The sequence below is a fragment of the Micromys minutus genome (genome assembly GCF_963924665.1).
Source record: "Micromys minutus genome assembly, chromosome: 13".
Taxonomy (NCBI): Eukaryota; Metazoa; Chordata; class Mammalia; order Rodentia; family Muridae; genus Micromys; species Micromys minutus.
Window position 1 is genome coordinate 13,536,437 of NC_137982.1, and position 24,877 is coordinate 13,561,313.

Below are 24,877 nucleotides of genomic sequence, written 5' to 3' on the forward strand. Positions count from 1 at the left end.
CCATTAAAAAACCAAAAATTCTTGTATCAGTATAAAATAAGCCAACTACACATAAAAGCAATGAAAAGCAGAAAATATCTAGTAAATAATTTAAAAGACTACCAACAACAAGAATAATCTAAAACTCGTTTAGGTTACAAATGCTTCAAACTACACAGTTTTAAAATTATGTTTACCAGTTACCCAGTATCTCACTTTTTAAAAAATGTAAATATTTATTTCAAACTCTAATATATAAGTTGACACGAATATTTTAGAATTTGGCAGTGAGTTAAGCCAAGGAATTCAGCAACTTATACAGATAACACATATACTGTATTTCACAAAGTATACTCAAGTTGGTAAGACATGACTTTGTTAAAATAGTCAAACTGATGTCAAGGTAACAAATGTCAGTAGAAATGAAAAATCATTTCTTAGCAGGCCTTTTCTAAAGACAGAACTATATTGTCTTTGGGTGGGTTATGAATTAAAATTTCAAATACAGAATAGACTTTCTTTCTAAAACTCTCTTATACAAGTCACAAAAGAAAAGTAAAATTAAAGACATTTTCAAGGTATCCCAGCACAAAGGTCAAGGGCCTTGCCTAGTTATATTTAAGGAAACAATCCTATCCCTCGGAGAGTGCTTCAAGCACAGGAAAATGGCTCTGAAAGACAAGAAAGTGTTCCACTCTCCTTACTTAACTAGGGAGGTGAACAAAACAAGGTGACAATTTCAAAGCCATGTGGTAATAAAGCAGGTGTAAGTAATGCTATCCCCCACCTTACAGCTAGGGGAAGGAACACATTTCCATAAAAGTTATAGAGCTGTCAGGGGGACACCAAATGCTACCTTCTTATGGCTGTTATGTTTTATCTATAAAGCTTGGAAACTGTGTTACTATGGTGATTTAATACTATGTTTTAAAGGGGGATTATATGATTAATTTTAACAAGGTTGAGAAGTGAAGATGTGTGAGAAACAAGATTCTAGCTCATATAATTAAAGTGATCCAGGAGAAAAGTGAGCCTCAGTGGAGGAGGGGGAAGCATGTTTTCATTAAAATACTTAATGCAACAGGTTTAGATAAGTCCAGGATACAAATAAGGTCACTTAAAAAAATTATTTATTTATTTATTTTTATGAAATGTTATTATGTGATCCTACCAAATGTGGTTCATTGTTTTGCTTTTGGGGTTTGATTTTATTCCTAAAATGTGTAGCATGAAAACTAGGGGGAAAAAAAGGCTATTGATAGGACTGGAAAAAAAACAAAAACAAAAACAGATCCCTAGGAAAAGGACCTAGTATGAAAAAGACTTGGCTGGCAAATTGGCTGCCATTAATCTCCTACTCTTCACACTGCCATTAAAAAATGATTTTAAAAATATGCATAACAACATCATAAGACCAAAGGAAGATTCATTTTGATCGACTTGGTACAAAGCCCAAGCTCAGTTCCCTTTACCTGGGCCTTAACTTAGCAAGTTTCTTAAAACCAGCTTTCAGCAGCTCAGTTTCTTCAGACAGAATAATTATGAGAAGCTATCACTCAACCCAAAGTATGTTTCAGGAATCAGTAGGATAATCATTTATTTTAAAAGGCCAGTCCTTAGTAGGAATAATTAATAAAAGGGAGGAGGCAAGCTGCTACTAACTTATCAAAGATAAAATTCAGAGGAAGGTCATGATTTACAGAGACTTCCTGACCAATTCAGCTTTTCAACACCTGAGCAGTCCTCTGGGGGAACCAAATAATTCAAGTTTGCATTAAAATGAATGATTCTTTTTGGGGTATTGCAATTTAGGAGACACTTATTATTCTCAATTGAGTCACCTTTTTAATTCTTAGAAGGGTTGAAGTACAGGTCATCAAAAACCCAAAATCAGTAGACTCCATTTTATTTTCCCTCTCCTAGGACAAGATGCAATAAAATAAGTCTGTCAGGGACAGTCAAACAGAGGTTAAGTTGAAAGGTTCTGAATCTCCGAGGAATCTATCACTCGCTTCACCAGCTGTGGTAGCCTATGGAAGCATTCACTATTTTTCATAAAAAATGACTAGGGGTCTGCTTCCTCAAAAGCTGCAGTTCATTTCCTTGTAGTATTAGCATCTGTAATTTCTATAACAATCAGAGATTTCACAATGAGTAAAGCAAAAGGAACCATAGGAACCATTGATCCAATTTTCTTGTTTTATGGGTGGGAAAACTGAGGCTTAGGGTTTTGTTTTGGTTTTCAAAGTAATTAGGACTAGGGCAAAAATCCAAGTCAACTTTTGGTTCAATGTCCTTTCCATCCTGCCATGCTGCTCTAAACACAAGGCCAGCCCTCCCCTAAAGTCTCACCTCAGGTTAAGGAACTAAATTATGACAAGAATGCAGAGTTGTCTTGGCAAATGGACAGTGCTTCTCATTAAGCTCCAAAAAGCACATTTGAACACCGGCAGAAATAAGTTCACTGACCTGGACTAGGATAGCCCTTAGGTACTCTTCCCATACTTGGATGAATGTACAAAAGAAGGAAACAGATCAAGAACAAAGCCCAGACTGTAATGTAACCTTCATGCTACCCTATAAATGTTCATCAGCTGCTCAAGGTCCTTCTCACCATATTTTGTTTAATATTGGAGTTACAGAAAGAGCACAAAGTATGTGGATACACAGCTTGAGTCCAGTCATTCAGTAAGAAATGAGATTTTATATGTCAGACTCACTTCAAGCTTAGCCATTTTTACATACAGAACTGCAAGTACATAGTGTGATATAATATATGCTGGAAATATATGCTCAACAACAAAAACAGAAACGTTACAACTCATATGGCTGATTATCTAATTGGACAGCAGCTTCTCAGAGATGTCAACATTGACTCACAAACAAAGGATGAGATGGAATGGCCAGACCAGGCTCAAAAACTGGGTTTTTCCAACCGAAAAAAAAAAAAAAAAAAAAAAAAAAGCTATGCAAAGATCTTTGGAGTTCAGTGGAACTGGGCACATGTAGGAAAGAAAAGCATATAAGGGGCACCAAAACCACAAGAGACGAACAGGAGCATCAAATGAATTGCTACATAAAGTGAGCACCCGGCCGTGCAGAATACCTCATATTCAAGTCAGATTAAGATATTACCTCTTTTGGGTGGATGTGGATGGGGTGAGTGTTTGGAGTATAAAAGGCCACTCAATAGTTCAAATCAAAGGAAAAACATGCATCTCAAACTTCTAAAACAATGTCAAGCACAGAGTTGAACACACTGGTTAAGAAAGCCAAAGGAATGTTTGAGTTGGAGGCATATATTCAGAAGTCATCTAAGCACAAGTGATACTGAACACTATGGAAATGATGAGGTCACCTTAGGAAAAGAACTCAGAGACGCAGAAGTGTCTAAAACTCATTTGCAGAAATACCAGTTGAGAGAGTAGATAGAAAAGGGACCAAAAAAGGAAAAAGAGACAACCACCAGGCAGAACAAACAAGAGGGAAGGTCAACTGTACAGATGCTGATGCATCAAGATAAGATGGCCTTGGGTGGCCTTGATAAGAACAGTTGTAGCTGAAAGACAAAAGCAAGAGAGACCAAAGGAGCGGGAGGAACAAATTAGCACTTATAGAGAACTCTTTCAAGCACTAAAGAGCCAGACTGCAATTGGGTGGGGAGGGGGTTAGAGGCACATACTGCTTTGGGATGGAGAAATACCCAAAGTTGTTTTTAAGCCACTGAGAATGACACGAGAGAGAAGACAAAATAGTGGCAGCTGTGTTTTGTATAAGAAGCCTAGATTTTCTATGACCAAGCTGTGTAAGAACAGACAAGTTACTGTACATCTCTGATCTCTTCTGTAAAATCAATCATCACACTGCAAAGTGATTTTAGAGTTTATAAACCAAGAATATAAAGTAACTAGCATATAGTATACAACCAAAACAACCAAGACTAGTATAATTATAAAATTCAAAGCTTGAACTAAAACTCTGTCACCCTTGCCCACTAATAACCACCTGCAGAACTGTCTACTGCCAAATTATCCTGTCCTTTAGTTTGTGGACTGCCAAGCAGCAGCCAACCTTTATCAAACTTTATCTTCTATCGTGATGGTCCATGAACCACAAAGCTTTCCTACACATATACACCTTGCATTTGCCAGAGCCTCAAGCTTAATCATCCCTGCTCAGAAAAACCAAGTATTGAGAATGGTACATTTCCAAGAGTTCTGGACAGGAGCAGTAAGTTTGCCAACTGCTTGAAAAAAGGTGGCCCTTATCTGTTCAATGAAAGCACCAGACATTTCTAAGAAAGAACAAAGATCTGCCCTGACCTTGTCTACCTAAACCTGACTAATTAAATTATCAATAACCACAGAATTTAAACATATCAAAACTATAGGAACTATAGAGAACTTCCTAGTTCACAGGACAGAAGTCACTGGCATCCCTTCTGGATACAGCAAGTCAACGGGAACATCTCAAGGGTACCTGCATCACTCAATAGGTCACCCCATACCCTGTCACAAAAGGCCAACTGCCATGCTACTCACTGTGGAACTGACCATGAGCCACAGCTGAACCTACCATTTACACTAAAGGACTAAAATCCAGCAGAACAAATGTATGAAGCAGAAACAGAAGGCAGATCTATACTAATACACTAACCAATACAACACCATACCTATGTGAGAACCATTTCTTCAGTTATCTAAATTTTCTACTTTTCTATAATAACTACACACACACACACACACACACACTTTTCAAAATAAACTATGCTGTGCAATGTTAGCTAATGGCAGCAATATGGTAAAGCCACGGGGGGTGGGGGGTGGGGGGGAGGTAGAATTAGAGGTAGCAGCAAAATGAAGGGCTTGAGAAACAGTTCCCTCCACAAACTAAAGGCAGAACCTTTAGCACAGCACATGAACCAAGCTGGGCCTCTGCTCCCCATATGCAGAACACCAACCAAGCATGGTAACAATGTAAATAGCTTATGTTTCAACATAAGAAAAGAACACTGTACAGTGCCCAGCAGATAGCAGATACCAACTCAACTGCCAAGTATCTAAGCCACTTTGCATTTGTGGCTGCATATAAAACCACAAATGATGTCATTTCATTTTGTACACCTGTCATTAGTGAGTACAGAATAGAGGCATTCCTCTCATGTCCTCTGAGAAAGTGCTTTCATCACTAACAATGAACCCTTCTTGAGACAATTCAAGAACTCAGTGGTTACTTTACTCCTTCGGCCACCAAGGCTCTGGATAGTGGTGGGTAAGTAGAAAGAAGTCTGGACAGGAATGAATTCTTTCCCCAGCACTGTGACTGTGATTATGCTGATGGGTAAGAACTTTTCTTTTGTGGATCTTGACCTCTCCTGTAAAGTGGGATGTCCAAGGCAGATGTTGCACTCTCAGACCCTATAGGCACATTCTTAGAGCCTCTTGTGCCCAATCTCTCATGGTACATGGCAGCCTCCCCAGCAGGCTCCATCTGCTCTGACTGAACATCTCCAGGCTCACACAGGGTTTTCTCCTTTGCTTTGCTCTGTGGTGCATATGGGGTGTTAGGCTCACTTTTCTCCATACCTACTTCTTACTGGCCTGGCAGACTCAACACAAGTCTCACCCACCACAACAAGTTCTCTCTGAGTATGTTAGTCTTCTGTTACCACTCCATCCTTTCAAACAGTGTTTAAAATGCCTTTTCAAAATGTCTTGAACTAAACTGGGAAATACATAGAGGAAAGAGCTTAAAATCTGAGACCATTTCTATATTCTGCATATACCTCAACCCAAGGGAACCTGTCCTGAATAAGGATTGCTTACACAACAGATGATAATCTGCCCACTGCTGAAAGAGTAAGAGAAGAAGTAGCCAGCCAGGGTAGCACTTGACCAGAATCAATTAGGCACTCAAAGCTAATTTTTCTTCCTTTTCCCATCCTGATTTCCCTATTTTTGGTGACTACTCTTTCTCTACAAGGTGGTCTACTGGGAGATGAAACTTAGGACGGGCAATAAGCCTAACAGGACCTTGGGTGAGTCATAATCCCTCCACCTTAGACAATTTCAAATGAAGCACATGTTCTTGCTCTTCTTCTCTCTTACAGCCAGATGATAAAATGTAATAATACATGAGAAAGGCTCTCTTCTGCAGAGCTACTAGCATTATTATTTTTGATAAGTCCTAGTTTCAGAAAGAACAACCTTAAAACAGCACAAGGGATGGCAAGACACCAGTGCTGACAGAGATTTGATGGTGACAGTGCAAGTCCCATTCTTGGTACAGAATAGAGTGTCAGAAGGTTGTATGGCTGTTCCCTTAGGTAGAAAAACACAGAAACAGAGGTCAGGGAGTGCCACTACCTAGGCACTGCTCATCCCATGGCTCATGCTGATCTATTTGATAAGTCAGACAGTTCCATAGACCTGAGCATACTTGTAGGCCTCCAAATTTGGGTTCATTTATTTGACATTGCTAACAACTAACTATAAAAAATAAAAATCCTGACATTAAAACCTCTGCATTTCTCATAAATAAATCTAACTGTGATGATGTCATCTGTTCTGAGGTATATCCACCTAAGAGGTACAAAAGAAGAGAGAAAAAAAAAAGTCTCTCAAATAAAATGGGATCTTCTTTGTTTGGGCATCTGTAGAAGTTAATTTAAGGAATATTATACAATGTGAGACAAAGAATTGCATACCAAATATCAAAATATATCCCTAAATAATGTTACAAAAGAAAAAATAAAGAGGACCACTGGTGTGAATGATTTGCACAAATGTGTTTTACAAGAAAAATAGTTTCCACTAATAATAAGGAAACCTCCAGTGTTACAGGTAGTAAAAGGAGACAGAGGGGAGGATGTCTCAGAATTATTCCCGAAGAACTGCTACTTTTCTTTATTTCATCAGAAAACCATCCAGGTAATCAGGGCGGTGTGTGCAGTGTAAATGGGAGGTGTGTGTTTGATGTACACAGGTGCATCAGACTGCATTATGGTGGGAAGTATCTTCTAATATTAGTTTAGAAAGTTAATTAGTTACAAACTCAGTTAAAGAACACTTATCCAAGAAGATTACCATTCTAACAAGCAGTCCTCTCAAAATGTCTTCTTATATATTTTGTTAAATGTTTAGCTATACTTAGCTTTATTAATTTGTATAACTGTGGCTTTTCATAATTTGTAACACAGTTCTTAGGGGGTTAGAAATTTTATACATTGCCAATTCATACACATAAATACAAAATTTATATTGAATATCTCAACAATACCCTACACTACTTGCTATTTTCTTTTATAGAAGCAACAGGATATGGAAGAGAGAAGGAACTCTCATTACAAAGACAGACCACTCTTAAAATCAAGGTTATTCTGTTCTGAGCAGGGACCTGCTACTAAAACATCCTGATGTCCAGTTTTAAAATCTAAGTCTGAAAGCACTACAATGGCTGACTGGTGAGAAGCAGGGAACACACTGATGCAGAGTGGCCGGCAGCATCCCAGAGCTGCTTTTAGGACTCAGACTCCTTTGGCTACTAAGTCTCACCCCACACCACTTATGCTTCACTTATGCCAAATAAACCAGGATGCTGGTATCAGAACATAAGAATGAACTCAGTAGCACACCATCCACATGCTCTCTAAACCACTCAGATCCTTTAGATCATGCCTTATTTGTGGAAACTAAAAATACAGGATCAAACTTTCCAAAAGAAGGTTTACATTTTACACAGCTTTCTTGGAATATGTTATGAAATTTATTAGTCATGGTTTGTGTATTTTCTACAAGCTCAGTAACACTAAAAGTGGAATTAAGGGAAAAACATAATGCACATAATTTCAGTTCAATTTTCCAAGAAAACCAAAAAGAGACAAAAGGTAAGTAGACAAATGATCACAAAAAATAATGCTTCATAGGAATGGAGACTACAGCAAAAAGTTCTTGACAATAAAATAAAGATCACCAGCTTGCCATTTTGTTAACATTAAAAGGTTGCAATTAGAGAAAGTTAGATGAAAAATTTGAAAACTGCCATCATGCAGTAGATAATTTAACAAACAAAACAAAACAAGCCTCATAGCATCTCAGTTACCCAGAGTTCTTACAGTTGTACCTTTCCCCACAAATCACTTCTTGTGCTATGAATACTAAGGACTGTTTAGAAACTTGTATATGTTTTAGTATTCATGGCTATAGAAATGCCAATTCCCCAGAGACATTACCTTCAGTCACTTAAAGCAAATGTAAAACACTATCTAGCAACTTATCTTTTAAGTAGTAAAATGCTTCTAAACAAGATAGGCACACATCTATTTAAATTTGGAATTGAAACCAAGGGTTAACAAACCATAGAGCCAAATGATCATATATTATTTGTTTAAACTAAATATATTAATATTTAAATGTGAATTCAACAGTATTGAATTAAATACCAACCATTCTTAATCATGGCTTAAGTCTGATAACCAAAATCAAAAATTTAGTTTCACACAAAACACATCACATAAACTGTGCAACACATAGCTCTAAGCTTTAAACTTTTTGATAGTGTCAATAAAATTCCCAGGAAAGGAGAATAGTGCAACTCTCCCTGGGAGCAGAGGTATGTTAAATCATGGTTAAGCAGACAGAATGTTAAGAATGGCATGGCTTTTATTTTCTATAGCAGGTTTATTACTACTCCTTTTTTTTCTTTTTTAACTAATAAAATTTGAAAATCTGACACTACCTGTCCACATAGAAGGGAAAACAAAACTTGGTCAAAGTCTGTAGAACTTCCTGTGGAAAGAAAGAGAGATAATTTAAACATCTATTGGGACCAATAAATCTAACATTAATCACAGAACACCATCTAGCAACTTTACCCTAAAGAAAGAGGAGACAGATGAAGAAATATGTGCTTTATCAATTACACGGGAGGAGTACTAGGCAGTCAATCATGAGAAATAATAAACATGATCAAACTTCATTAAAAATGAAAAATTAATCAAGAATCACACATGGGCAAGCAGCAGGAGCCATGCAGGAAAACTCCGAGGGGAGGGAGGTGCTTGGGTTGCCTCGTGTTAACACCCCTCCAGGGACCATCTCCAGCCTGACCATATGGATCAGAGTGAATAACACTGAGCCACATGGGTTTGGCCTGGCAAGGCCGCTGTTGCTGGCACTGTTTTTGCCTGTTACCTAGGAACAGAGGGGGCCAGGATTAGACAAGGCTTCCGAGCATCAATAGGCCAAATTATAGCAGAGCAGAAAGCTAACTTGAAGATAATTGTTCCTGGAAATTCTTAACTTCATTTTTTGAGTTTAAAACTTCATTTGGTTGCTTTATTAAAAAGTTGTCATACAATAATTTTGGAATCAAACTATGACCAATGTTTTTAAACATCATTATCTTAATTAAACAGACTTACCTGCTTGAAACCTATGAAAATCCAAAGCAAACTATCAGTATAAATAAATGTTTTTACAAATGCTGAGGCACATCAAGGCAAACACACTATTCAGGAGAAGGGCACAGGAAGTAGCAGCATCTCAAAAACTTATTTATAAAAGACAATGTTCTTACATCAAGATGAGACAATTGGGACATGCAATACAATATGGGTGGGGAATTTTCCTAATAGACACATTTTACATACACATTCATTATCACAGCTAACCATATATACAAGTAATTAACAATTACTCCTTTCATAGAATTTCCTATAGCTTGACTTAAATTTGACCACAGGCTTGAACAGCCTACAGTGGGTGTTTAACATAAGGTCACTGACCAATGTTATAAAATTTTAAAAAGTATTCCTTCTATGAATTTGATTTTGTTTTTAGCTATTTAAGATCCCAACCTCAAGACAAAATGAAGAACGGTTATTTTTTATTTATTTATTTATTTTTGTCACTGGGAAACTGGTTCAAATTAAAATAAACCTGCCTGTTGCAAATTAAAGATCAGTTTACAAATGTAGCACTTTTCTAACCAATAATAATGAATTATCAATGCTAACTGAATTGATGTTTCTCGCTTCATTTATTTTTAAAACCAGTTCTATCATTCAAGAAATAAACCACATCAATCTAATAATCTACTCAGTGAAGCAGAAATCACATTGACTTGCTCTGCCAGTGTTTGTTCTGCCAACACAATTCAATTGAGCATATCCTAGTTTTAATATCATCTTGGATTGGGTCTACATATATCACAGCACTGTTAAGGCATGCTAGAAAACAGTAATAACTGGAAAAGCAGCTAAGAATGTAAGCATATTTTGAGAAGAATTACCTATCAACATTCTTGATGGCATTCAGCAGTCTACTTATTGTAGTTTTAAACAAGCAGTGTGTAGCAAAAATAGAACATTATATAGAAATCAGTTTCTCGGTACATATAATTATCAGTAAAATGTTGGAAAAAAGACTGTATAAAACACTCATTTTAAAAGAATTATAAAAATATATTATCCACATACAAAACTCCCACGACACCATGACAACACTAAAAAGCATATCTCAACTTAATACACATTCTTTAAAACTACCATGTGCTCATTCATTGCCAAGATCAGCAGCTACAAAGACTGCCATCTTTTACTCCTCAAGTTTCAGGTACAGAAAGCACTTCTCTACTCTATGCTGGAGTTGTGCCAGCAAAAGGCCTCAAAAGATTTTTGAAAGAAAGGACCCCCATGGCTACAAGAAGGCATTGTGCTCTACAGCCGAGTCAAAGGAATCAAATATGCCCAACTTATTACTCACTACAATATAGAAACTACTTACCACTTTCTTATGTCAAAAGTAATGACCAACCATGAACTTGACTGTCAAAAATACTGGAACAAATATGGAAACGACCAGTACAGGCCGAGCATAACCCACCTCCCACAAACTCTCCTTTCAATACAACAAAGTCTAGGATAGGAGAGATGATGGAAGAGGGTTTGTAGGAAAATGCAGGCTCCTGTTTGCATATTGCCGTATGTTTCTTCGTGTTTGTGACACCACAAGAGCTTGATATTTCAATTTAAGTCAAACAAGATGATAAGTGTGTTGTCAGAGGGGGAAATGAGCATCTATCTGGTAATACGCATAATCACATGGTTACAATCAGAACTAAAATATCTACTTCTGAGTTTGGGGAGGAAAAGACAAGAGAGGGAAACAACCAATGTTCTTTGTAAATAAAAGCTGCCAAAATAAACCAATTTTCTGTATACTGGTGTTTATAATACATATAAATATTCAGTTACCTTATCCTCTTTGTCCAAAGAAAAACACAATTATTCAGATGTGGAAAGATCACTCTCCAAGGGAGGGGGGAATAAACCCTGATTTGAATATTTTTTGAACCTTCTAGTTATTGCAGAGTATCCCAGAATCTTTCAACACTAATTTTACTGGGGAAACAATCATCAACCAGTTCCCAACCCCCTTTTTTTCAACAACTAGGTCTGGCTAGAGAACTTGGTTTGTAGATGTTGATTCCGCTGTTTTTCTCCCCAACACAAGCTCTTTCAGACAGCCAACCTCAGCTCAGCCTCTACTCCAGTAACATAAAGGGGATTTCGGAAATGCAGGGCAGCTGATGAAATGTAAACGACCTCATTGCAAAAGCAGGGGTGGGGAGGACTGTGTGACAGCTCCCCAGATCAATTTCCAAGTTTATATTTTCACAAATCTTTTTATATACAGTCTGATTTTTTAACATTTTAACGAGCAAAAATAATTAAATAAATAAATAAATAAATAAATAAATAAATAAATAAAAGTGAATCTATAGTAGCCAGTCACCACAGTTAAAGTGCGGGGCATGAACCAGATCCCTGGAGGGAACCAGTCCACCATGTCACCACTGGCTTTAGGACATTCGCCACCTGGTTCCATGTCCCCAGGTTCCAACTCTTTTCATAATCAAAACACTGCTGACATTATAAACCCCAGATGGGTTTTCTAAAATCCCTCCCAATCAATATATCCAACACATAACTTATTGGAGACAACACTGAGCTCATTGATTAAGGTGAGTTCGGTAGCAAAGTTTTCAAAATAAATGAGACAAGAAAATAGCAGTCAACCTCTTTGTGTCACCAATTTATGAAATAGGCAATTTCCAAAATGCTTTTCTTTCTACCGAAATATATGGCTTTTCATGTGGGAAGAAACAGGAGCAGGGAGGGAGCAGTCACACGACCCTTTCAGCTATGTATATATTAAACAGCCAGCTGTATGGGAGCAGAAAAGCAACATCCACAAAGCTCTATCCACCAGGAGACCAAGCAACATAGCCAAGGCAGAATGAAACAACAGAAATCAAAATGAATTCGGGGCCAATCTTGATCCACTATGGGTTCATCTTACCTAATAGAAAGGCTCACCTCAGGTCAGAAAGCCCATCAAGAGAATTTTCCTCACTGTGGAGAAAGAGGGGTATGTTCCAACACTGAGGCATTCTCTTAACAACTAAGTCAAGTTTTATATCTATAATATCTATTATAGAGTCCTATATGGGAGTAAAGCTTTGAAAACTAAATTCAATGAATTTATCTGACACTGTTAATCAGGAGGCAGTTTGACCATGTCTCTCTAAATGTGGGCTTTGAAGGGATGTAGGCAGTCCTGTAACAGTTATCTTTTCCTAAGCCAAATACTTTTTCATCTACAATAAAATCTATAAACAAAAACAACTTTTGTTTGTCAAATGAAAACAGAAGTCAGAATTAGACATGCATACCCCACAAGTCCCCTCTGAAGAACAAATGTGCCAGCTGACCTTACAGTGTCTCCTGGAAGTAAGGAACACTGAGATGAGACACAGCTGCCATAGTTAGAGGTGGGAGGGGGGAAGATGTGCAAGAAAACGTTTAAGAAGTACTGTGAATAAATGAATGTATTTTCAAATACAGAAAACTACAATTAGCCTTTCAGTGGATCCCAGAAGCTTACAGAGCAGCAAATAATTTACCTTGGGGTGGGGGTGGGGGATAAAAAGAAGGGCAGCCAGTATAAGAACATTTCCTCAGTTTTTTATATCTAACTTACTTGTTAATTTCAAAATCATAGTTACGTGAGGAAAAGAGAAGCTCAAATTCCTACCATACTGTGTTCAGATTGTTTTTTTAGAAGTTTGAAGGAAAGCTGACCCTCCCACTCCTCCAAGTGATAGCTGCTCCAAGTCACTGATGGGACAGGAAGCTTTTGACTGATGATCTTAAAACCCAAGCTGAAAGTTACAGAGCACACACAATCCAAACAGACAAAAAGCTAACAGAATTTGTACTTTGGGCAATTTCAAGTTAAAGTCAGGGACTCCAAGGGAAAGCTAACAAAGGTTTTTAATGTTTATGATTAAGAACAGTAAAGCAGAAGCTCCTGGAAGCTTAATTAGCATCAAGTTCAAGGATGTTAATCAGTTAGAAAACTGTAAAAATCAGTAAATAAAAATTTAATTTTTTCAATATAAGCATCAAATTAAATTCATGATCCATATCATGGTTAAAATCTCTCGTCTTTCCTCTCCCAGTGAGAAAAGATGCTTTGAATAAAGGGGTTTGCAGAATGGCCTTTCAACATTGAGCCAGGTCAGTTTTTAACAATACTGCTCAAATGCACTGTGCTCGTTTTCTCTTTTAGGAATATTCAATACTTAATCCCACCTTCCTTTTTATAAAATATTAACTTTTAGTAATGCATATAATTATAGTAATGAATTATATCTACTTAATATTTAGAATCAACATGGTAATGCAAAGATAACATTAGAATTAAGTGAATTAATCATAAAAAATAAGTGTATGATACCATTTCTTTTATATAATCTTTTTTTAAAACTCATACTGGGACCAAACCCAGGGCCTTGGGCATTTCAAGTAAGTACTCTACCATAAAGTGACCTTCCCAACATTCAACATATATTGACTTTTTATATAATTATCAAAAACCTTTAAAGATCCACATTTGCACAGCAATGTATGACCTCTCAAGACCACAGTTAAAAATCAGGTTTTTATAAAAACAAATTTAGTTTATCATCTTGTGTTCTTTCCTTTCATCCAAATAACTCCCTACAGACAAGTAATTCTGTGGTCACAATATTAAAAAGCATCCTCTATTCCAAAAGTTCATCCACAACAAAGAGTTAAAAATCGGAGAGGCCCGCGTCAAATGCCAATACAATTTTTAAGGTTGTTGTCAAATAATTCCAAAGTGAACAAATGATGTGGTTACCATTTCATGCAATTAACATTCTGTGACATCAGGAGTGCAGAAGCCGACTTCACTTTACCCCTGTAAATTGTTTTAGCTTGATCATTTCCTTAACCATTTATACGCCTGGTATCTGAGCATGTGTGTTACAACAATTCTAAAAGGAAATAGAAAAGGCCTCAAGTCAGCAAATACCAAAGGAACAGGGTGGCTGCAGTAAAACTGCAGACACAATTTCCCTCAAGAAGTCATTTGCCCTCAGGAAAATACTATTAAGAGAAAGAGAAGAGAGAGAGAGAGAGAGAGAGAGAGAGAGAGAGAGAGAGAGAGAGAGAGAGAGAGAGAGAGAGAGAGAGAGAGAGAGAGAGAGAGAGGCAGTCAGAAAAGAAGAAAAGGAAAAAAGAGCACTGGTAAAAATACTATTTTGTAAGCATATTAAAAGCTGTCAGCTTTTAAATATTTTAAATGCACACAAAAATGTGCACAGATGGGCATCTTTTCTGCTCACATTAGTCTAGAAAAAAAATCTTTCATTATCAAGCTCAAAGTCCTTGAATTTTTTAAACTTAATTGTGCCTCTATTTCTTAGAATTCACACCCCAAGGCCAAAGCTTTCCTGCCACCAGTCCTTCAAATCTGACTTGGACATTACACGGGAGGAGGCTCCAAGCCTCCCTGAGGTCTCACTCCTTTTACAACACACGAAAAAGCAGTCGATAATGGGCCCATGCTGAATTCACTGCTCCCCACGTCTCCTCTTGGGACACAAGCCTAGCAGATGTGATAAAAACTGTGTCAGAGAAGTGGCTCTAGTTTGTGCCTTAATGACAACTTAAACCTCTAAACCAATACAACCAAAAGATGAACAGAGCTGCCTGTTACCTCTCTCTGCTGCCAATCTTCCAATACCTTGGAACTAAATTAGCGCCTCTCCCCACAACTTCCCCTGCCACCCCTCAAAATCTATTCTAATTTTAAAAGATAAATGAGTTCAGAAAACACACTGGTGGCACAAGTATCTGGGTGCTGTGTGTGTGGATGATCTATAATTAAGCGCTGACACATATTTCATAGAGTTTGTATTTTCTCAAGGTATGATTGAGCATTCAGATGTCATAAAAGACTACCTACAACTCCCTCTGATCACCACCCTAGCGCCCATATTCACATATACCGCTGGGAGATTTACAGGCTCAGAAAAATGGTTAAAGGTCTAAAGATTATTTTAAAACATGTTCAAACATAGGAGAGGTGATATTCTGAGTTAATGAAACATTCTAATTATTAAAATTTATACAGGACAATTTCTTAAGCCATGGGTGGTTATACTTTTCTTTTAACTCATAAAAACTCTTTGTCTTATCTAATGATATGGTACCATAAAAATCTATTTAAATGTGTACCTCTGATAACATTTTCTAAATTCTATAATTCAGCCTTCAGATGATGGGTCTTTTTACCCAGTATCTTGAAAGCCTATTCAGCCACAATTGCATACCCACTTAATCAGCAATCATTGTTCTGGGATGTGGGACTCTGTTGTCAAGACAAGCACCAAAACCTTTTTAAAAAAAATTTTTTTTCAGAACTGGCATAAGAAAAAAGTGATCTTTGTCAGACAAGGACAAATTTATGCAAATCTTTTATAAACATTCACAAACATTTATTTAGCTTTTGAAATGTTGGCCTCATTTGAGAGCATGAAAATGAGGGGGAAGTAGGAAAACGCAAAGGACAGCTTAGAAGCTGGCACGCTACATAAATATTCAGAAGGAAGATTATAGGATTCATGTTAGGCTGTCTTAGGCTTCTCCAAAGTCCACATAGAATAGCAAAGAACAAAACTAACGAGAAGTGCAGCAGATGTTAGACAATGCATCGGCCTCTTTTCCTCTCTCACTTGGCTATACTTGGACGCTTTTATATTTCCTTTCAATATGGTTAGGTCATTCAAGGATTCTCCTATAGACTCTGTATTGTGGCTACAGATCTATAAGCTGGGGGTCTGTCAGCTTTCCAAAAGTTTCCAATGAAAAGGCATTATGCAAATTCTACCTCTCTTACCCTCTTTCAGGGGGAAAAAAGCCTCCAGTATGCAGTCATCAGAGTATTGGAAGCCCCAGCCTTCATTTCTGTATGGCTGTGTTTGCCTCAGGGCCACGCTGCTTGTTTTGACAGTGGATCCCCCTAGATAGTTGGGATTAGTCGAGCTTGTTTGGATAAACTTGAAATCAAGGCCTTCTCTAGGTAGACAGCTAGATGTAGCTACCGAGTTTCCAGCTGCCTCCTCCTTTCATCCCCAAACAACTGCAGATTCACAGTAGCTATCACAGCCACAGGCTATGTCACATACATAAGTACAAAATTAAAGGCTGCTAAAAGAAGCCTTTGTAAGTCTTAGTGCTAAAATAAGGAATCTGTACTGCTTGGTTTATACAAATTATTCTAGCACTACCAGTATGGAACTGAACCTATCAGTTAACAAGGCATGTTAATCAAGGCTCCTAGCTTCTTCTGATGGACAGGATCATGGTTTAGTAATTCACCTAACCTCTACTTATTAGCTCTAACATGAGGATAATAGCTGAAAATATTAAAAAGGAAATAGCAGCCTTTATTTATCCTGTGCCAGGGAATGATAGATACCATCAACAAACACTACAAGCAGAAAACAGGAATCAAAGTGTAAATATTAGACCTGCCTTAGAAAGAGCACTATTCAGAAATACATTAAACAGGGTTCCACTGCAGAGCCATCTCTATTTCACAACTAATATTTCTCACAACCTACAGTGAAAAACAGAAGGAAGAGTCAGAACTGAGGAAACTTATAGTCACACTGATTGCATTCTGTTACCGAGACAGAAGGCAGGTGATGTGAAACACTAGCAAAATAAGAAAACCTTGTAAGAGGCTTCCTAAAATCTAGGTTTCAATATTTTACTCTTTTTTTTAATCTTCTTCAGAAATCTAGCGAAATATAAGGAAAGAATTCAACCTCATATATATGCTTTATTTTACTCCAGTTTCAATATACATGAACTAGCAATTACCTTGGCTGCCTGAGATAAACTAAGGGCAGCAACTGGACCAGCATAGACTTGAACATTTTCTAGAATTCTTCTGTGACCCATAATGTTTGTAAGTCCTTTCCCTCTCTAATGTAATGTCAGTCAAATCTTAAGCTCATCACCATGTGTTCTCAGGAGTCAGCAGATTAAGTCACTATTTCAAAGAGAAGCCCTAAAGTAGTGAAGCTATTCTGGAGTTTACTGTCATAGGCTTCATCTCTTGGACAACTCAGAACCTAAAGATCTGTTTAAGAACATACCCCTTTTTCTCTAAAGAGCCAGTTACATTTTCTATCACAGAGTCAACTTTTAAAACCCCTGAAAAAAGGTCAAAAGAAAACAATAATAATTTGAAATTGACCAAAAAAAAAAAAAAAAAAAGCAACAATACTTCACCACAGCCAGACATGGTAGCACATACTTCCAATCCTAGCACTCAGGAAACTGGGGCAGAAGGATTGTGAACTTGACAAAAAACTGAGCTACACAGTGAGACACTGTCTCAAATTGTAATCATCTACACACACACACACACACACACACACACACACACACACACACACACACACTTAAAAAAAATACTATTGCCAAAAACACTAGTGTTAATTTTCTAGTCAGAATCTGACCAACTGACTGCAGTGAGCAAATCTGAGCTAAATATCAGCCATACAAAATTGAAGAGGACAATGAGAAGAGAGATAAAGAAAAAGAAGAACAAGAAGAGGATGAAGAAAGAAAAAGGAGAGACAGAGAGATAAAGGGAGGAAGAGGAGGAAGAGGAGGAATGTTACAAAGACTCAGAAGTATCCCAAACTCTAGAAACCCCTAAGACAACGATTCTTAACCTATGGGTCATGACCCCCTTTGGGGATCAAATGACCCTTTCACAGGGGTCACATATCAGATATAATGCATATCAGATATACATTATGATTCAAACAATAGCAAAATTATAGTTATGAAATAGCAATGAATTCATTTTGTAGTGAACAGTTACTACACATGAGAATTGTAATAAAGGGTCACAGCATTAAAAAAAATTGAGAAGCACTTTCCTAGAAGGTAAAAGAACATTGTTAATCATACTGGTTCCATGGTGAACCAGCAATCACATGTGATTGTTGCTACACAGCCAAATGTCTACTACAAGCCTTTTAAACAGAAAACTTCTTAAAATATACAACAAAACTGTAAAAGTTTTTTCCAACACCCAGCATTCACAACTGTTTTGTGGCTAGACCTATCACAAAAGCATCCACCTTTTGTTCACAATCCCCAAGTGAGGTCCATATCTTTTCTAAGCAACCAAATAATCCCATGTTCTCTAAATTTGTCACCATCTTTTCACTTAAGATTCATTTTGTTTATAATAATTTCTAAAGTAGCATTGGGGACGGGTCCTAATGCCTAACTCAGCACTCTCTCCTATACCATTACTCATCCAACATTCTGTTAGATGAAGAAAGCAGACAGCCTCCTTCCTGGACCCCTCTCGAACCCCTTTCCAATTAATCCAATTGCCCAGACTTCAACTTTCTTTTCTCTTTGCAGCCTCCTCTACCTACAGTTTCCATAGGTAAATTAGTCAACTCAGTCTACTGTTCTAGACAACCTTCCCAGTTCTAGGCCCCAGTTCAACATGTCAAAGATCCAGGCTCACCACATATACAGCTCTGACCATCTGAACAAGAAAGGCTCTCAGAGTACCACTGAGTCTTTCTGGGAATAGATAATCCATGTGTGTGACTAACATTCAAACATTCACCATGGCTATTGAGTTTCAATATCACTTGTGAAGAAACACCTTTGGGTCCTTGAAACCTTTCTAAGTATCTGAAAATATGGCAGAGGGTAAAGCAGCCCCTAAAATGAAGTCTACACTAAGACCATCTTAGAAAAAATAGCAATATTTTGCTAAGTGTGTCACTTAAGCATGTTGCTGAAGAGGTTATTTAGTAGTAAACAATGTGCTACAAACCAGGAATGAGACAGACCATGTAAGACATGGACACCTTGTCCACATGGAGTATAAGATCTAACTGGAGAGACAGAGGCTGATAAAATAAATGCATGGATGGATCATTGAACCTGCACAGGAACTATGAGAGAAAAGAATGGAACACTCTAAACAAAATAGCAGAGTTTACATATATTCTGATTTTAATATCTGAATTTAGACATAAAGGTCATGGGGCAAGCTTAAGGAGTGAACAGAAATTCTCAAGGCAAGAATGGGGAAAAGAGAAAGAAAGAGGGAGACAGAAGCAGCAGCAGGAGCAAAGGCCACTGAGCAAGAGACCCCAAGACATGAGCATTAAGGACACCTGGCAAGAAGAGAGGCAATGGCAGGTAAAAACGGATGGGCTGGCAGAGGTTACAGCACAAGGGTTCCTATGTCCTGGTAGTGTGGGCCTCGAACTCATGGACTGGAACTCACGGGAGAGTGTAGAGTCTTTTGCATCCCACCTGCACAGGACTTTCAGGTCCATTCTCAGCCCGTACAGACTTTAGGCACTCAGACTATTCTCTGTAAGTTCTTCCTTGTTTCTTGAGTTCTGATAAGAATCAGTAAAAGTAGCTGGCAAGCCAGAGACTTGAATTTACAAGAAAATCAAGTGTTAAAAGTTAAGATTTATGCATGGCATCAAAAATGAAAGAAATGGAGAAGACTATTCAAGCCAGTATAAATGTATTAGTATTTTTTATTGTTTACTATTATGTCTACAAATATGAATTACATAATTTCAAAGGCTATATTGGTATACAGTATAAATTTTATCTGAGTATGAAACCAGCATATCTAAACTATGTTTTTTTCTCACATGCCAGTGGTCATCTGTTTTCTTGGGAGTGTGTAAGTGGCAATAAAAAAGAAACTAAGATGGGGGAATGGGAGCGGAGTGGGAAAAGGGGATAACATTTCAAATGTAAATACAGAGAGTATCTAATAAAAAGTTTAAGAAAAGAAACTAAGACTCAAGTCTTATAGTAAAAGTTCTACCTATGTTCAGTGAGTCTATTACTAATCCCATAAAGAAGTTATTCTCTTGTAGATGAATTCGACCTTAAGCATGAATAAAACTAGCTTCATATAGATTGGCAGAGGAACAGAAGACACTATGCATCTCATACCTCATTTGATTAGCATTCTGTCTCCATAGTTTCAAATACATAGCTACAGCTTGCAGATGTGGCCTACTATGCTGGCTGAAGTGAAAGCCTGTCACCTACCTTACTTTCTAGTTGCAACTGTGGAATTAAAGATTTATGCTAAAGGCTCTTAGAAAGCAGAAACCTTACTCCTCTATCATCCCTCTGTTTCCTTGTAATACGTAGCCTAGGACGCTTACAAGTCTTTGGTTAGATGCTGTGATATACCAACACATTAAAAAAGAGAATAGCTTGTCTGGAAGATAAAGAGTGCCTGTTTCACCTAGTTGATTGAGATGAGAAACTGAAGAAGAATGTTGGAAGACTTAGTTTTCAGTCACCTGACTCCAGGCTCATCATCTAAATTATTTCTTTGCATTCTAGGACTTAAATACAATTTCAGGTATCATCAACTTCGTATGGAACATCAAATACTTCTCTATGTTTTATTTCCCTTGTCTTACAAATAAAGATTTCGTTGTTTTTTTTTTTTTAATTTATCCTGTCTGGCTTAAATTCTGAACTCACAGGTCACAGTGTGAATGCTATTTAGTTGTTTAATATTATGGATAAAAAGTTTGTATCTTAACATCCATGCACAGTACCACATCCAAGACCCAGTCCAAGAGCCATGAACATAAAGCAGGCAAGAATCCTAGCCTCTTGCCTGGAGGAAGAAATTACATAGGCAAGTATTAAGTGTCTTGGGTTTTCTGATAGAAATACAAACAAGGTAAAGAATAGAGAAATGTCTTAACAATTAAGAGCATTGGCTATCTTTCAACTCCAAGAAGCCACATGGTAGCTCACAACCTTCTGTAACTCCAGTTTTAGGAAGTCCAACACTTTTTAATGGTCTTTGTGGGCACCAGACACATGGTACACAGCATGTGGGTAAAACATCCATGCACTTAAAATGATTTTATTTAAGTAAAAGAAATATGGCCATGGCAAAAGGAAAGTACTCTAGAGATACAAAAGAGGTGACTTGTAAGCCACCACCTCTAAAAATGAGTCAGTATTTGCTAGGTAAGTGAGCTATGTAAGAAGATTTTATGGATAAAAGCAATGTGAAACATTACATCTCATGCTTGCCAAGGTTGATAGGCAATAAATAATCCTTGATAAATATAATTTTCTTCAAAGACAACCCTATGTATCATTTTCAACACCACAAACACACACAAAGGAAACAATCTCAAAAATTTTTATAAACTTCTTTCATTTGCACTCACCAACTCCCGCCCCATGCCCACAGTCTGGACTTATTATTATGTCACATTTGAAATTTGAGACTGAATGAAGTTATTTAGATATTATAACAGCCAGAAGAATCTTTATCATGCTACATATAACCATTTCAAAACGAAAGGTACCCTAGTAATACAAAGCCCATACACAACCAAAAAGGCTCATTTACAAGGATGGTGGGACCTATTAATAAATTTCTGAGGTTTTCAGCACCAGAGTCTTGACATATAGATTTTATAACTATAATAAAAAGTTTAGAGTACTTGAAACCCCTTTGTCACCATTTTAAAACCTTTTACATTTTTAGTGTTCCTCAGTTCATAAATATGCAAGGATGGTTCCACATTCCTTCTTTCCTTGGTGAATAACTTGTGATCTCCTTTATGACTTCAAAATTCATTCTGAACAGTCTAGGCTCATTAAGGACTTTTCAAGATCCTTCCAAATATGGTTATTTATTATACTCAGCTTCAACAATTGATAAAAGCATCAGGAAACATTAGCTTGCTACCTTAAATCTACTTCTAATAACAATAGAGAAACTGCAGTTGCTGGTTACAATTACACACCAGGTTGTTTTCTGGGTTTGTTTCCACTTCATGAACTTTTATTCACTTAATTGGGACCCAATCCTGTAAGACCTTTACTGTGCCAATCTCTAGTTTACAAGGGAGGAAGTGAAATCTCAATGTGTAAATGGCAGAGCTGAGATTTAACCTCAAATAGCCTGCATCCAATGTGCATGCTCTTAATTACCACTCTCATGGTTCAGCACTCACACAGGTGATACTATTCGCCAAGCCCCTCTGCAGTCTAACACTGGCCAAAGCCATTTCTATGCCTAGAAATCTAGACTGACAAAAGGGATAGACACATAGACAATAAAATGTAAGGAGTATGTTCCAAGTGTTCTCCAAGCTGAAGCTGGATTTAATAGTTCAGTCAGGACAAGTTTTTCAAGCAACGTGACAAAAACTGAGCGGAAGTGTGCTGGTGTGGGAGAGAGAGAACAAAAGGAGGAAAATATTCCAACCATGAAAAGTTTAGACAGAAATGATAGAAAACGAACAAAGCATGATATGAAATGATCCAAGTATACATCTGTATCATTAGCCATAACAACAGAAGACAGGTACTGAAGTTGAATAGAGGTCAAATTGTGACTAGTCTTCAAGCCTAGAAATTTGGCCACCTACTAAAGTATCAGCAACCACCACCAAGAAGTCTAACTACAGAATCTGGAAATGAAACCACAAGCTTATAATCCCAGAACTCAAAGGTAGAGGATCACAAGTTCAAGGCTAGCCTAGGTACACAGTGAGATGGTAACACAAAACAGACAGACAAATAGTAGGGAGAAAATAAAATTTTACCCACAGAGCAGTGATGTGATATGACTTAGGTTTTAGAACACTGTCTCTAGCCATCTTATAGATCAGTGAATGGTTCTTAACCTTCTTAATGCAACCCTTTAATACAACTGTAGTTCCTCATGTTGTGGTAAGGTCTAACAATAAAATTATTTTGATTGCTACATCGTAAATATAATTTTGCTACTATTATAAATTGTAATGTAAACATATGCATTTTCCCATGGACTTAGGTACCCATGGGAAAAGGGTCTTTCAGCTCCAATGGTCATGATCCACAGGTTGAGAACCACTGTTAGAGAAGCTAGTGACTTTGGGGGTCACTGGGTTGCTGGCCATTAGAAAGAATACACATGTGGGGAGGGGAAAGTTGAGCATATCAATGCAAAAAGAAATAGAGCAGTTTAGGGATGAAGATGAACAAGACTTACAGGTGCCTACACAAAGGGCAATAAGAACAATGACATTCAATGAAAAGCAAGACAAACAACCCTCAAAAGCATTTCCAGGGAATTGTTGCAGCCAATAAAGACACTTGCTGTCAAGCCTGCCAACCTATGTTCCATCTACAGAACCCACACTGTAGTGGATAGAAATGATTCCCATGAGTTGTCTTCTAGCCTTCCCACATAAGCACATACCCAAAACAAATAAATATATGTAATTTAGTTATTTAATTTAAAATTCATTTAAAAACTAGACTTAGTTCACTTTAATATTATTGGGTGACTTGCTAAAAATAAAGACAACCATCTCCTAGTGCCCTCAAACACTTAAATTTTTAAAGGTTGGTTTTATTTTTATTATTTTATATGTATGGATATTTTGTCTACATTTATGTCTGTGTACCATATGGGTACCTGATTTTTACAGAAGCCAGTAAGTGACATTGGCTCCCCTAGAACTAGAGTTCCAAACAGCTGTGAGTTTCCATATACTTGCTGGTAATTGAACCTGGGTCCTCTAGAAGAATAACCAATGCTTTTAACCATCAAGCCCCAACTTACATTTTAATGGGTTTTGGGGGCAGAGCGAGGGAGGGAGAATAAAAACAAAACAGCACTCTGTTAACAATACATAAGTAAGGATGACATTATGGCATCTCTATAATCCCAGCATGAGGTAGGGAATCACTTCAAAGAGAACCCGACTATAGGGCAAAATTCTGCCTCAACAAAGAAAATTAAATGAATAAATCATATACGGACCAGTAGATATTTGATCTGGATACATGCGTCCATCTTCAAGCCAATAAATTGTTTCAAGAGCTGTAATACAATATACTAAAACAGTCACACTACAAGCAAGCACAGGAACTGATATCCTACTCCAAGAAAACTGCAGCAAGGCACTTTCATAGCTATTGGACTTACAACCCTTCTCAGGTTGAAGGGATTGAAAATTTATATTTGTGCATACAAAAATTACAACTCCACCTACAATGGCAGAATACAAAATTACTTAATATTTTCTTTCTTTCATTCATTCATTCAATCTATCCATCTATCCAACTGGTTTTGTGCTGTGATAGTTGTCACTGTTGTGTTTTCTTCCTCCATTTTCATCTTCATCATCTCAACTCATATTTCCTTTGTATAGTTACACCTGGGGTCTTAGAATCTATGACAATATCTGAAGCTTAATTAGTGTTGCATTTCATCTAACTAAAGTCTTAATGGTGAAAATAGTACTTCAATTTTCACAAAATATTCTAACTACCTATAAGAGTATAAAGTTGGGTATGGTCATGTATTCCTTTAATCCCCAGCAAGTGAGCTCCAGGGCAGCCAGGGCTACCCTACCCTACTCTAAGAAACCACATGGATGAATGGATGGATGGATGGATGGA

The 24,877-nt window shown here is 37.3% G+C and overlaps 1 protein-coding gene across 4 annotated transcripts in view; it reads right to left on the reverse strand.

The window, feature by feature from the left end:
* Positions 1-24,877, reverse strand: part of DENND1A (DENN domain containing 1A) — a 460,146-nt gene that overhangs the window by 310,934 nt on the left and 124,335 nt on the right. For all 4 annotated transcript variants that reach the window (XM_080927212.1, XM_080927210.1, XM_080927211.1 and 1 more), the window contains exon 4: positions 8,716-8,765. In XM_080927212.1, coding sequence (XP_080783338.1) covers positions 8,716-8,765 — 50 coding nt within the window. The remainder of the gene's footprint in view (positions 1-8,715; positions 8,766-24,877) is intronic.